The 16,233-nt window shown below is 40.1% G+C and overlaps 1 protein-coding gene across 13 annotated transcripts in view; it reads right to left on the bottom strand.

The window, feature by feature from the left end:
- Window positions 1-3,909: 3,909 nt before the first annotated feature.
- Window positions 3,910-16,233, bottom strand: part of sox6 (SRY-box transcription factor 6) — a 275,016-nt gene continuing 262,692 nt past the window's right edge. For 12 of the 13 annotated variants that reach the window (XM_060940777.1, XM_060940776.1, XM_060940770.1 and 9 more), the window contains 2 exons: window positions 11,397-11,613; window positions 3,910-9,232 (listed from right to left, as the gene is read on the bottom strand). In XM_060940777.1, coding sequence (XP_060796760.1) covers window positions 8,944-9,232; window positions 11,397-11,613 — 506 coding nt within the window. In that variant the 3' untranslated portion in view covers window positions 3,910-8,943. The remainder of the gene's footprint in view (window positions 9,233-11,396; window positions 11,614-16,233) is intronic. The other variant, XR_009656643.1, reaches the window with a different exon arrangement.

The following is a 16,233-nucleotide window of genomic DNA, read 5'->3' on the forward strand; positions in this document are numbered from 1 at the left end:
GGGTAATGACTGAAAGAACAGGATCGCGGATACAAGCGGCTGAAATGAGTTTCCTTTGCAGGGTGGCTGGGCGCTTCCTTAGAGACAGGGTGAGAAACACAGTCACTTGGGAGGAGCTCAGAGTAGAGCCGCTGCTCCTCCACATCGAGAGGAATCAGCTGAGGTGGCTCGGGCATCTTTTTCGGATGCCTCCTGGACGCCTCCCTGGGGGGAGGAGGAGGCCCCGGGGAAGACCCAGGACACACTGGAGGGACTATGTCTCTCGGCTGGCCTGGGAACGCCTCGGTGTTCTTCCTGAGGAGCTGGCTGAGGTGTCTGGGGAGAGGGAAGTTTGGGCTTCCATGCTCAGACTGCTGCCTCCGTGACCGGGCCCCGGATAAGTGGATGAAGATGAGACGAGACAAGATATATATACACACATACAGGACACTTTCTCAATGGAATAAAAACACGTGTTCTATTCCCTTCTAGTGGGTTTCATTCATTTAGTTTGATAGCATGCAAAATTGTTAGCATATCACTTATCCTACATCAGTGTTTCTCAACCACTGGGCCGCGGTTGAAGCATCATCTAACGGGTCATGAATTTTTTTCCAAGTTGAAGCTAATTTTTACTTGTAGTAGGTTACAATTGCTGGGTTGTATCCAAAATCACATCTGCCTCATTAAGCTACGGTCACACTCCAGCTCGCGATGCTTTGCGATGGGTTATCGATGAAAATGAGGCATTTTGGTGGCGATATACACGTGAGCTAAAAGTTGTGGTCACACAGCAGGTGAACACTTGACTGTCACGCCTTTGCACACTTGAGTCTGCTGCAGCTCGAGCGACCACACCCGCTCACAGAGCGCATTGTGCATGTGCTTGGGAAACGGTCATTATGGGAAACACCTGATATTGATTTGAGCGCGATACACAAGTGTGGATATGGACGCTGTTTTCACAGAGGCTTTGCAAGGTATTATCATTATCACTGTCACGTTTGTTTCTAGCCGTGTTTATAGCACTATTTAAATACTCTGCTTTATGATTCTGCTTTCGTTTGTGTTTTGTTTTTGTAAATATCACACCTGCTAATAAACACTCTTCCTGCACTTAGATCCATCTCCTGCTGTCTATCTTGTAGTGCCCTGATCCCCAGATCTTTAACCCAGACACCTAATAAAGTTGTTCTCCTCCAGGCTCTTCCAGGTTTTCATCTGTGTGTCCGTGTAGAACGATGTCTGCAGCACCAGGTAGTTTGAGATGTCGGGGAACTCAATGGATGGATCATTTTCCAACTCATCGGAAAAATCCTTCTTTGTTAGCATGTAAGGATCTAATCCCATTGAGTGGGTTCTATATCCACTACTTTTGAGTGAACTTCTTGGTTTTTAATAACTTGCTTGGTTGCTGAACACAAACATGGCAATAAGTTCTTGTGTTAATGGACCAGACTCTACTTTTGGATCATTAATCCCTTTTGGACTGAAAATGACCTGCACGCATGGGTTTGGCTTCTGGCACATCCATACAGTTTTAAATACAATACCTACAATTACAAACAGTTTGTTTTTATTGTATTTATTTAATTCCTGGGCTCAGATCTGTAACAGGGCGTGATGTTGCATCCCATTAATACACTTTACAGGAGATTATTAGATTCTAATAGAATAGAGGAGCCAAAATAATTGGGGATCTTTTTTAATGGGCCCGACTCTTTACAAGTATAAATAAATGGGGCTTAAAGCAGAAAAGCTTGAGAACCCCTGTCCTACGTGTATTACGTCGCTCTACCCAATGGAGAATGAGTGTTGAATAATGGTTTTGCATCAGGGGCGATTTCTCAGAGACAACAAGGGAAGCTGAGCTTCCCCTAAAATTCTCTCCCCAAACTGCGGCATCTATGACATTGAATTCTCATTAAAACAATAACTTGCATAACATAATATATGCCCAAGATTGTATTTACGTTCATAACTATCCTGTAACTTATTTGAGTGATGTCTGACGAACTTGCAGTTCGCTACGAGAATCACCTTTGCTGCCAGGCTGTAACCAGCGTTGCCAGATACTGCTGACGTTTTCCAGCCAAAATATGTTCAAAACCCGCCAAAATGCACTTAAAACAGCCCAATCTGGCAACACTGGCTGTAACCTTTCTTATTTCAATGGGCTCTATGGCTGGCAGCCGGGTATCCGTTGCAGTCTATGAGAGGGCTCTGAACAGCCAATTTCGGCTAGTTGTTATTGGTTAAAATCGACAAAATCGTCACTTCCAGGGAAGCCAGGCTTCTCTGGGACTAAACGAGACAGTGGGAGGGACAAGAAGCCGGGCTGATGAAGGATTATTGGAGGTAGTGAGGAGGGCAGGCTCTGTACTTCGGCATCGGCGAGGAACACAGAAGCATGATCAGTCCCTAGCGGATGTCAAGAAAGTGTAGTCGTGTGCCAAAGTGCTGTCCGAATTTCTTTTCATATAAACGTTTCTTCTCATTGATGTCTCTGTACATTACTCTGTAAATAAATGTAAATATTACTCGTTGTGCTCTGTTAACTTTCATCCATTCTATCAGTTTGATCATTCGTGAATTCACTCGTTTATTTCATTTGTAGTTCAATCTGGTTGTAGGCTAGCTTGAGCCTTATTGGGATCTGCAGTGCTAGCTGCTAACAGAAATTGGTGAAGTCTCTGGAAAGCACAACCAGCTGGTATGACAGGGTCACAGACCATTTTCTGGAAAAGGAGTGGAGGGCAGAATTTGTGTATAAATAGTGTTCATGTTCATGAATGTGAAGTGTGTATATTGTTCAGTAATGTTAAGAGAATGGTGGGCTCTGTGTTATAGGTTATACCTGGGTATAATATTCAAGGTTCTGTGTGTTGCATAGCCTACCTGGTTATGAATTTCCAGACTGTGTTGCAGAAGATGTTCAAGGATGTGTTGCACAGCTGGGTGTTGTGTTAAAGACTCTGTGTTGCATATCAGGGTATGATGTTCAAGGCTCTTCGTTGAATAGCCAGTGATTTTTGGATGTTTGATATTTTTGATTAAGGATATGAGGCACTAGCCTGGCAAGCCAGACTATAACATGAAATGTACAAGCAAAAATACTTTCTGCCACTCGGTAGGGTTGTCTAGTTCACTATGCTAATGGGGCACACCTTTCTATGCTTTGATATCCGGCCTACAGGTTTTACGATGAATACGTAAAATGGGCTTCCCCTGTTTTAAAAACCAGCAGCCGCCACTGTTTTGCATAGTTGTCAAGACAACATGACGTCACATGTCGGAGACGTAAAACTTCTGTGCTAGCGAGCGACTGTGACAATTTGTAAACAAACATGGCCGCCAGGCTTGCTTTGTTAAATACCGAAGATTTTGAGATAATTTTGAAAGAGAAAGAAGCGTTGAACACCCAAAAGGAATGTATAATAATAATAATAAGAAGAAGAAGAAGAAGAATATTGGCTGGCTTTTTTTTGTGTGGTCCATCAGATATATTCCATTCAGCGACTCGTCTTCAACTCGTTCAGTATCACGCTCGCTGAATGGAATATATCTGATAGACCACTCAACATCAGCCAATATTATTTAAATATGTCACTCAGATCTGTGATGTATTTCGTATGAAATATGTGAGTTTTTCAACCTGAGAAGATAAACTTCATATCTTCAAGCAACGTGTAATTTTCTTTTTATTATATCGACACATTCACAAAAAAAAGTCTCCAAATTTATCAAAACAATTAATTGATTTCCTCACGAGTGACAGATAGAGATTTATACCATGGTTTTGGTTCTCCATGTCCCGGATGGAGCTCAAACGAAAAATACCAGTGGTGTATTTCCCAGTAAAACACACTGGTACACACACACACACACACACACACACGCTTCTGTTCTTTGAAAGAAAAATCAACAGACTTTAAAACAAAATGTCTCTTTAATTTGTAAGTGTCAACAGCAGTACAAAAGATGGAGTGATGGCGAGACGATTTTCGGCTTGTATGGATGTGTGTGTGTTTGTGTGTGTGTGTGTGTGTTTGTGTGTGTGTGTGTGTGCGTGTGTGCGCGCGCATGTGCGTGTGTGTGTGTGTGTGTGTGTGTGCACCGTATGTTTTTTTTTTATGAAAAATGAGGAAACTCTTGAGGTAAATGAGCTAAAACAGACAGGAACTCCCTCTTCTGCCATTGTACATCAAATGTATTGATTATACTGTAGAAATGTCATTACTTTACAACTTTATGGCAAAACAAACAAACAAAAAAACAAACAAACCACGCTTCCTGTGTGGAGAGTGACCTAGAGAATTGTACAATCCACTAAGGTGCCTAAACAAACCAAAATGCGTCACTCATCTGGATTATTTTTATTTATATTATTAATACTACCATTACAGAGAGAATTCGTCTCTGGAACATACGACTGTAGAATTAATTTAGTTTACCTCACGTCAATACTGCACATGGAAAAAAAAAGTTGCTGGTTTACATACTGAAGCCAAGCAGAAAATATTTTTAGTACCTTTTTTTTGTCTTACTTTTTTTTTAAACAATAATACCCTTAGCAAATTGTCTTTCGTACTGTTTCATACTGTATAAAGAAGAAGAAACGTGAACACGAGTGTGATGGCAACCTTTAAGTTCAATTAAAAACTTTACACTGGACTGTACAAGATATGATAAACTATTTACATTTTTTTAGACTTAATTTTTTTTTCTTTTAAAGCAGCACACTAGTTCTATAACTTCTCTAACGCCCGAACAATACCTGGCTAGGTACCTGCCGAGAAACCGGTTTATGCACAAAACAGAAACGGAACGGAACAGAACAGAAGAATATCAGGCGGCCAGCGGGATTCGAAGTGAGAGAGAGCGGCCCGGGGTTCGAAGAGCCACGCACAGTGTTGCTTAAGAGACTAGAAACTAGAAAGTACCATTGCAATGACAATAAATTGTCCCTGACAGAAAAAAAAGTACTCTTCTGAACAGCAGCTAGCATTTCAGTCCAGCATGTCAGTGAATTGTGCTGATTAAATTAGCAAAAAAAAAAAAAAAAACACAATATACATCATTAAAGTCTAACGACTGAAAAAATGAATTACAGTAAGATAAGTAGAAACAACAAATGCATTTTTGTCTTCAGTTGTAGCTAATTTGCATAACACAAGTGATGATGAACAAATTGAACACGAAATGGACTGCAGCTGCTGAAAAGCTGAAAAAAAATCTACGAAGACAAAAAAAAACAACGCAAAGAATGTGTCCGTGTTATTCAGCATAAAAAATAATAAATATTTGTTCATCCCCATGCACTGAGCTGAGAGAGGACATCACTCGGGATCTCACGGGACGCTGAAATAATTTTTTCACCCAATTTCGTGCCGATGAGTTTCGACGCCAACGAAAGCGAATCCGAGTGAGGTTCCTCATCTGCATGAGTCGGATCCAATACTGCCTGACCAACAGGGTATGAGTTCTGTTCAGTTCAGCATCTACATGAGGTACAGTGACTTGTCTAGTTTTGATTCTTCGTCTTCTTTTTTTTTTTTAAAGAATCTAAAGAATGATTGACCAACATACAAATTTAAAAAAAGCAAAAAGAAAGAAAGCAACATCACAACATAACACTTACAAATGTAATACATAACTTATACTTCAGTAAGTATCCATGAACAAAAATAGAATTCTATTTTTTTTTCTATGTTATATTTACAATTTTGAAGAAAAACAAAAAAAGAATGAGATGGTATAGAAGGTGTCCCAAAAAAAAAAAAAATTAAGTTCCAATTGAGCGTCACTGTATTTTCTCTGATTGTCCTTTTTTTAATTAAGATTTAATTTCTACCGACAAAATTTTATAGCCAACACCGGCTAATAAATACAATAAAAGTCTATATGCACTATATAGGTTTCAAAGTTTCAAATACAATATACAAACACAAACGTACATGAGCGATAAGATGCGCGACTGAAGTCCGGGGTGTTTCAGCTCATCGTCTCGTCCATGAACCTTCTGTCGGGTTCCTGCTCTTTATCTCCCTTAGGCAGCACTGGAGCTTAAACAAATCAAAAAAAGTGTGTTCATTTATCACGTGTCTTTGCTTAAATTAAAAACAAGTCGAAAGAAAGAAAAAAAACACACACACACCAAAAAAAAAAAAAAAAAACACAACAAAACAATGACTCAAATCTGGTAAAGTCCAAACAGGTCACGTGTTTGTTCATGTGGATTTTTTTTTTTCTTGCACGACGGATTCACATTAATCAGCATCGATAAAAACTACCATTTATATCCAGTGCTTGGAACACATATGAAACTTTATGTGTGACCGAAGTCCTTTCTCTCTCTCTCTCCTTTTTTTTAAGAAAAAAGAAAACTTTCCTCTATTACACAAGCGTGATCAAGTTTCAGTCCTGACAACAGTCCTTTTGTCTACCGCCAGCCTAGAAAATCAGTTTGGCGTGGTCAAGAAAATATGTACAAAACACGTACAAGTCAATCTACCAGCAAACAGATAGGAAACAAATTTAAACAAAGACACCTATTGAGAACAAAAAAAGAAAAAAAAACTAATTTAGGATAATCAGGAGTAAACCCTGCCAGGTGATTTTCCTCTCAAGAAAAATCACAACAAGCATATATATATATATATGAGATTACAGAAGTGCTAGAGAAACTTCTAAGACTTGAAGTAAATAAATGCTTCTCCTTTGTTAGGGACTTCATATAAATTGTTGATGCTGAGGGAAAAGTAAATAAGAGCTTCAATATCTTTAACTTTATTCCTTTTCAAATTTATTACTTTATCTTTTTTTTTTTTCTATTTACGACCTTGAGAGGCAACGCAGTGACCAGCAGCTCATCAGCCCAGCGGTAATGGCCATGTTGCTAATGGAAATTAAAAAATATATATATAAATAAATAAAGAAAATAAGACAAGACAGGTTCAAGGGCGAGAGGAAAATCGTGAGCCTCATGCATTAATAATGGCGCCTTTCAGATGATACAGACTCGTCAGTCATTTTAATAATCTCCCACAGCTTGATCTACTTGTTCCATCTGCTCGCCAGCACCTCATGGATCTCTGGCTGGAACGAGACGAGCACAATCACAGATCCGCTCCCTCCCGGCCGCATTGTTCTGTGTTTCTGATGGATGCCAAGTCCAAGTCCGAGTCCATGTGGAGGTACGAGGTGACGTGACGAGGCTTCTCCTCGTCGCCTGAGTGGTTTATTTTCCATAACAGCACATCCTGAAGTGTTTTATTATTCATTCATTCATTAAACAAGGACACGTTCGAATTTTAACTTTATTTTGGATGCACGTGAAGAAGGCAAGTCTGTTCCTGTTTTCACTTACGTTATAGCAGCGATAAACAGTCGTTCCCTCACCAGCGTCTCTTTAAGTTAACAAGACAAGTTAAAGATACACATCTCGTCGCCTTTTGTTAGTGAGAAAACAGCAACGACGTGTAAGATTAAAAAGCGTAAAACTTTACCTCCTTGGATAAATGCTAATGAGAGAAAACACCACTTTTTTGAAAATCTGAGTTTCCCAAAAGCATTGCAGGACAAAAGATCAACATTCTCTCTCTCTCTCTCCTAGATAAGACAATCTTAACTTTACAATGTTTTTGGGAAACTCAGTTCTGAGAACAAATTAGAAATGAATGCATGAACACTAAACAGAGCTACTGTTATAGAAAATGAATCAACACAGAACTCCTCCAGAACTCCTGCTGCACCACAAATAAGCACCAAATCTCCTTTATCTGACTGTCGCTGTATCTTTAAGACTTATTTACGCTCTGCTTTAAGACTTTCTTGTGTCAATTAAGGTTTACAACATCCCCAAAGGCCTTTATGGTGACACAAAGCCCTTATGGACTTGCTGCTGTTAACAAAAAAATAAAAATAAAAAATAAGCCAGCATGTATTGTACAACAGCAATTTTGTGATTGTAATGCCATCGAAGCTGCCTTTTTGCTGACATTTCAATTTTGCAGATTGGATGCCTTTGGCCCTGCTTTGGCACGCTGGCCAACCTGTTTGATTAAGAACATCGTGGATGTAAGACTGAAGCGAAGGGCGAGACAGGCTGCGTGATCACCGCACTGGACCTCCTGGACTGAACAAGGACTTTCACATCTCTGTAATAAAATCCAGCATCTCTAACACTGCCTCGAAAATTCCTGAGTGCTTCAAGAAGAGGGAGGCTTTTATTCCTAAAATTCCAGAGGATTGTCTAAGACTCATGAACACTCTCCTTTAAGACTTGGGGATCTCAAGATTATGGTGCGGTTTGGACCTGGATTTGGACGTCGTGTTGAGAAAACAGTAAGAAGAGCATTAAGATACGTGCGTTAAGTTAACCGAGGGGGCAGTTTCGTGTTTTGTCATCAATTATTAAAATATTTTCTTTCGTTCTGCTGTCTTCTTCCTTATTTTATGTTTTTTAAATAGCTCAAATCAAAAAAAAAAAAAAAACATTCACAAGCTGTTGGCTGGCACAGCATACCTGAGAGAAATACAGAACCCAGTCAAAAACAGTGATCTAAAAAAAAAAGTATCAATAACATCAACAACAACAACGACGACAACAACAAATATACGTATGTAAGACTGTGAGAGCTATAATTGTGTTTCAAGTCCTGCCCTCTGTAACTTTACAGGTCAATTTGTGTACACATCCATAATCAAATAAGAATTAAAAAAAGAAAAAGAAAATAATAATAATAAAACACAATCAAACTGCTTCACACTCGAAGAAACATTTAAGACCAAAGAGCTGATGAAGCCAGGAGCCACACGTGCATGCAGGCTCCTCAGGGATATATTATCAGAAACGAGTTTTTCTTTTCTCTCTCTTTTTTAATTTTGTTCTGTAGTTCTTTTTGTTTTTTTCTCCTCCCCCTCCTCCTTCAGTACTCCTTCGCTCCACTGTGAGTGAAAGCCTCAGTTGGCGCTGACGGGCTCCTGCGCCTCGTTCTCGCTGCTGTAGTCCGATTTGGGCTCGTCCTCGAAGTCCTCGTACATGTCCATGTCGTCCTCGCCATTGACGGGTTCGGTGGGCACCACGCTGGGCACGCTGGGTTCCATCTTCATGCCGAAGGTGCTCTGGATGACGGGCACAGTGGGCTCGGGACTGGCCGAGTTGCTGGAACAGTCCGAGGTCATGCTGATGGCTCCGGGGTAGACGACGCCCGCGCTGCTGCTGATCGGGAGCTGAGTCTGGGGCTGCTGACTGAGACAGAAGGACAGAGAGGAAATAAAAACCCATCAGCGATCTACAGTAGAAAACGAGCACACATACACCGATCACAGACACGTTTCACTGAGAGAGAGAAAGACAGAGTTCAAAGTGATCCTCACTCGACCATCCAGCTGTGAACATGTGCACTGTGACACTTTAGAGAAACTCATTTACATTCTTCACTTTGTCGTTTCCAAAGGAACAGTTCACTCACAGGGACTCCTGCAGTAGATGATCAAGAGAAGTTTAATGTTTATGGAAGGAGTCTCCAGTGTTGGCGCTTGGAACAGTCGGACACAAAGCTGTGACTTAGTTTACACGTCTGTGCAAGTTCTTGGTTTCTCTGTAACATTAACATCTGTCACCTGAAATTACTTCAGGATCAATAAAGTAGTCTGTCTGTCTGTCTGTCTGTCTGTCTATCTATCTCAGGTGAGGGTTACCTAACTGCATTATTTTGTCTTATTAACTTTAAGAGAGAAATCGAGAGGCTGATGAGGGAAAGACTTTTTGCTAACTACAGGAGTGAGCGTGTTCTACTCACTACGCTCACATGCACATATTCACAGGTATTCTGTTTGGTTTTTTTCTGCCCTTATTGCCTTACAGTTTTCCTATGAAGCTGTTTACACGGCTAATGAACATGAATATTCCTCTAAGATTCCTGTTTACATGCAGCCGTGAAAACTCCGACTGTTGTCTGGTCGGTGTGTGTACTGTAGAACACACAGAGCTGACTGTAAAGAGACAAGAGGATATCACAGGTTGCAAAACTGCTGTAAAATCCCCAGACGCAGATCCTGAATGCGCTGTATGCGAGTCCAAAGAAGGCTCCGAAAACCTGAATAATATCGACGTATCCCACACTGAACTCAAGATCAGGTCAGATTTGGAATATCCAAACAGAATACGCTGTTCACACGAGCCATATCAAATACTTCGTTGAAGGTTGTGTAAGAGGATAATATGGAGTGGTTTGTTCCTCACACAGTTCATGATCACTCTGAATAAAACAGTAATTAATGAAGTGAGAGCTGAAAGAACTATAATCTAGAGGTTTTGCCCTGGTGCTGTCCATTAGGCGTTTATAGACGAAACTAAAGAGGGGCAGGAGGGTGGGGCAGGATGGTGTGCTATAAAATAAAATAAACAGAACATGTTTACAAGTTCACATTCTTTCTACCTTCATATGAACATTCTTGAGCCAATAATTTGCTGAACAGTGACGTGTCCTGCTAAAGGAACTCTCTCAGCTGCATTCACTGCTCTCTTTCCTTAAACCTTCAAATATTTAGCCCTTCTCTGGTGCCGGTGTAACTGCTCTGCTCCGAGGTAGCGTTTACAGCCAGCAGCTGTGAAAAAGATCTCGATTCCGTTACGACGGAGCAGCTTAACAGGGAATAATTGTGAAAAAATGAGGCAGGCGTTGATGTTAAACGGCCTGATTGATACTCCAGAGCTGAATTTTTTCCCTCCACGGTGAAGTGGGAACGCCGGGTGCAGGATATCTCACGCTGACCACAAGTAATAAATTACAAGTCTCAAGACAGTTTCCCCGTCATCACGTTCAGACCTCATTTTAATTTCCTGCCATCATGTCAACTATTTAAATCGATCTCAGAAAATAATGAAAACATAATTTTATATTAATCCAAGTGTATAATTAATACACATCATTTCAATTAGAAGAGCGGTTCTCAATTTTCTTTTAGTCTGGATAATTAGTGTCACTGTGTGACGTTGTACATTTTATCCATTTATAGTTTAATGTTGTGGAACGTCCATGAAAGAATTTCGTTCCTGTTCTCACTTTATAAATAGCCATCTCCTTCAGCAGCCTCTCTTTATTCTCTCTCTTAAAGTTAATTCAACAAAACGATGCTATCGCGCGAGTAAGAAACCACAAAGAAGCGTAAACTCCTCTGTCCGGAAGATGTCGGAACTGACTCTTCTTATGAACGTGAAAAGAAACCTGTCCTTAGAGAAAAATTCACAGCTACTGTCAGAGGTGCTGTGATAGAAAACTAATCAACACCTCCTTAACCCAACACCAGTCACAATCCAGAGCTAATTAGCACTGTGTTACATTGTAACTAAAATACATTTTGATGAACATCATCCATGGAGTTTATGTGGTTTTTTTTTATGCTCTTACCCCACGGTGAAGAACTGGCGCATTTCCTGCCTCCGCGAGCGCATCATCTGTTTGTACTCGCCGATGCGCAACTTCTTGCCATCGATGATGCACGTGCGCTTGGGCCGAGGCTTGTACTTGTAGTTGGGGTACTTCTCCAGGTGGATCTTGCTCAGACGAGCCTGTTCCTCATAATACGGCTGCTTCTCCTGGTTGGACATGGACTTCCAGCGAGAACCTGAATTCAGAGGAAGGTCAAGAATTTTAGCACAGAAACCCAAACTATGGACCCTTTCCACGTGACGTCACGACAAACGCGGCTGCCATTTTGGACATGTACTACCAGTAGTTTACCACAGCCAACATTGAGGAACGTCAGCAAAGAAAGTGTTTATTTTCAGCAAGACTTCCATCATGCCACTATATTGTTGTGCACCTGGATGTAGTAACCATCAACAAACAAGGCAAGGGTTATCATTTTATCGGATCCCGGTAGATGCTGACCGACGGAGAAGATGGATAGCGGCATACCGACGCTTGTGTAGTGACCACTTTGTTGGAGGTAAGACGAATAAAATTAGCCAGAAAAGGCATTACATTGCTGTTAACATTCTGTGGCGGCGAGTGTGTAACCAAATAGGCTAAAATAACCCATTGTAACCTCTTTGTTCTTCTGTAGTAGCTATTAGCTAACGACATTAGCTAGCGTTGTGTTCCTTTGCTGTTGGTAGACTGTAGGACAGATCAGAGGCAGTGTCCTACAAACAGCGCTTCATTTGAGGGGGAGCAAGCCGGAGCGCGCTCCGGAACCTCGGGCGTTGGCTCCGGCAGCTATTTACACTGGATCCGGTGATCCGACACCTCTTTTGACTATGTAACAAAAATAATAATAATAATAATAATTAAATAAAAAAAATGCAAGTTTATTTAGTGTTAATGTCTGATTTTGATATCTGTCTTGTTGGTGATTTCTCTCATGAAACGACATCCACAAAATATCTGCAGATGAACTTAATTTGCAGTGTTATTACAAAACATGCCCAGAAGCGCAGCGCCGCGCCCCCCTCCCCTCCCCTCTCCTCTTTTTTCCCGCACCGGAGCCACTCATCCTCTGCGCTCCGGGACCTCCCACTTTACAAATTAAGCACTGCCTACAAATAAGTGTTCAAAACAAGAGGAACATGTATTTGTCTCTTAAATCCAGGCCGTTCCCTGTAATCTGTCACAACGGTTGGAGAAAGTAATGGCAAATAGTGAGTGCACAAACCATAGAAGGTAAACTGTACACAGCGCCAGGGCAGTGTGATGGTATGTCTACTTTTAGATTGTGTTAACTTATCAATGAACACACTCGTCACTCGACGAGTTTCACGTCTTTACGACGGATACTTAAATGTGTGTTAGGTATTATTGTTGCAGTCTAAGCAGTCATTGTAGCAGCTAGATGAGCGAGAACCGAAAGGGTCTGTGCCATAAACCGTAATTTCTGTACGGCGTTGCTAATGTGTCGTTACTGTTTTTATTTCTCCCTCTGCTCGCCCTGTAAATGCCCTACGTCGCTGGATAGCGAAGGTGTTATCTGCATCTCGCTCCTTTTTCTTGTATGTTCTCCGTTTGTCGCCTTCCTCGCATTCAAACCAATTCGAGCCGAAGTCCACTACATGTCCAAAATGGTGGTCGCGTTTACGAAGGTCACGTGACTGAAAAGGGTCTATACAAGAAATGATAGAAGTCATGCAAGATCAATGTAAATTTCCAGAAGATAAGAAAATTATACATGATAAAGAAAAAAAATCTGGGATATGTGCAGTATTAGGATGGTGCATTCAGGCCATTGAAAGTGAAAAAAAAAAAATACAGGGCTGAGGTGCATGTGTGTGTGGGGGGGAGGGGGGTATTCTGAGAAAAAAAAAAAAAAACACAGACACACTTCCAAGAATTTCCAAGATTAAATTTGGACATTTATAAGAAAAAAAAAATTGGATATTCTCTGGGATTCTAACATCATAAATTTGCAAGAAATATACTCAGAGATGCTCAGAGAAGGAAAAGAAAAACCCTCAGTAATTCCAAGATTAAAAAAATTAGAAATTCAAAGATAAAGAAGTCACAAATTTATGACAGAAAAAAAAGCTCTCATGTGTCCTGGGTTTCTGGCTGCAGTGCATCCTGAGAAATGTAGTTGAAAATCTCATAGCACTTTATTCTTTTGCATGATCAAGGAGGAAACCTGCGTGTCATAGTGTCTGTGGTGTGATGACATTGATCCAATTTGACAAACGGAAGAGATCTTGTTCCTTGACAAAAAAGCAACAAACAAACAACCCCCCCCCCCCCCCCCCCCCCCCCCCCAAAAAAAAAAAAAAAAAAAGTTTCTTTTCTGACAGATTTGTGATTTTTAAACTCGGAATTTCTATTTTTTTTTCTCTTGGACTGTATATTCTATCCTACTGTAAACTATATAGTTATAAAGGAAATTATAATATTTCAGTTAATGCTTGATGAATATTGGAACCATATTACATTTTATAATATTATAAATAATTCACTATTTATACATGACATTATTTCTGCCCTAAAACATTTTCCGCTTTTATCCGAGCTCTAATATCCATCCCCTGCCTGAATCCGGTTGTTCTGGTGCAAGGTGAGCCATTCGCTGAAGGCAGCTTTGTCTCAGAGTGCTGCATTAGCGGAAACAACAGGGTCTGTAAATATCTCCAGCCTTCAACGTGTCCCTCTGGCTGACGGGACTTTTAGTAACGGTGATGTATTGACTCTCGGCACTGTGGGACGAGACCCATTTAGCCCCTTCATTTTTTATGACAAACACCAGGGCTGTGTGACAGCTCCTAAATCCATCTGATTGAGCCACTCCAACAGCGGCTCCACCGCCGCAACGTCTGACTCGCTGCAATGGGACACGGCACATCAGGGGGAAGAGCCCGAGATCCGACATTTATACTGGGTCATTATACATTTATATATAAATAAATCACTAAAAACAAGATGTTCACAGAAACATGCACAGAGAATATTTTTCACTTTTATTTAGTTCCTAGATTACTATTTAGTTATTTATTTGTTTATCACAACTGCCACAATAAACAAATTGAATTTATTTGGGAGGAGGGGAGTCCACCAATATTTATTTATTTTTATTTATTCATGTATTTCATTAATTTTTTTCTTGTTGTGTGGTTTGTAGAGGAAAATACATTTATTACCAACATTAGCAATATTTCACACACTAGCATACGCACCACATTGTATAGACTATATGTGCATATGGGTCCATCTCAGAAACTGCTCTCTTATTTGGGACATTATGGTCAAAAAATAAATTTTCTAATTATACTATTTTTTTTGGCATTTACCTAACACTCAATGTTTCTTTTGTCATGTTTAATAAGAATAAAGATAGCATCTTGCTTTATCTGGCCTCCACTGTGGAATTTTTTTTATTACAATTCAAATGCTTTTGTAAAATTGATTTCCATATAAAATAACTACATCATGAAGAATTAAAGCCCCTCCTTCACCGATGAGTGAAAATATTGAATAAATTTCCTCTTTTTGATTGCTTGGGTTAAAAATGCCAAGTTATGATGACTGAATTGATTATTCACTTAAATATGAATAATATGATACATTTTGGGTATTTGATATGGCGAAATAGGACACAATGGAAAAATCAAGAACACACCGGAAAGATGAGAATAACGGCGGTGGTAAAAGAACAGCGACTGTACCGGCTGAAGGTCGTGCGGGTCTCTGCTGCGGCGCGCGAGCAACGGGACATCACTACCGCACCAGATGGAGCATGAGGCGGGGGCGGGGCAAAATGACTGGCCGTAGATTCTATCGAAAGTTCGATCTAAATTGACCATGGTTGCAAAATATTGGCCAAAAATACGCAAACACTACGAAATATGAAAGTAAGATGAAAAAGAAACATTCTATTGCCTTATACTGCAAGACTAAAACAAAATAAAACTGTCAAAACTCACCTTTACAGTGATAACGTCCGAACAGATCACCCGCGTAACAGAAAGACCGCAAATGGAAGCACGATCAACTTCTAACTGTTGGAGTGGAAAATTCCATTCTGCACATGCAAATTGTTAATGTGTGTCCTTCCCCGCACACAAATAACACGCTACGGTAAAAAATAGACCACAACTCATTTTATAGCTCAGAAATTCATACAAGACCAGCTACCATCGTAACATATTCTGTAAGAAACATATTCTATACCTAACTTTCAGCTTCCATTTTAAAAAACAAAATCGCAGATTTATAACTAAATGTTTATACGGCATAGTGATTTTAAGTTACTACTTTTGGTGAGGTAGTGACCTCGACCCTGAGGCTTTCCGTTTAGATCAAAACACACGATCATATTGGGTTTGGGTTTGCGGAAAATGGAGTTACGATGGTGATCAAATATTTTGCATGATGTTTTATTACGGTTATGATTATTCTGTGAGCGCACCAATCCTTAGGTGTATAAAGTTACAACTTAAAATACAATCAGTGATAACTGTAGACTTTTCAGTGGACTACAACCTTTTTAAGGGAATGCGATGTAGTCAACCATTTATCATGTCCCAGATCAAGCCGCCATTTTTCCACAAATCTGCAGAATTTTTGCCAAATTCTGAATAGAGTATTCACATCAAACATTTAGTTTTATCTGTATTATTCCTTTCATCATTTTATTTCAAATTAAAACCAACATCACCATTCAAAACCGTATAGTTTATTGAGTATATTTAGTGGGGGACCCCCACAGCACCCAGTTTCTGATACAGACCCGTATACAGTATATACAGTTGTGGTCAGAAGTTTACATACA

This window comes from Neoarius graeffei, chromosome 15, assembly GCF_027579695.1.
Source record: "Neoarius graeffei isolate fNeoGra1 chromosome 15, fNeoGra1.pri, whole genome shotgun sequence".
In the NCBI taxonomy this organism is placed as follows: domain Eukaryota; kingdom Metazoa; phylum Chordata; class Actinopteri; order Siluriformes; family Ariidae; genus Neoarius; species Neoarius graeffei.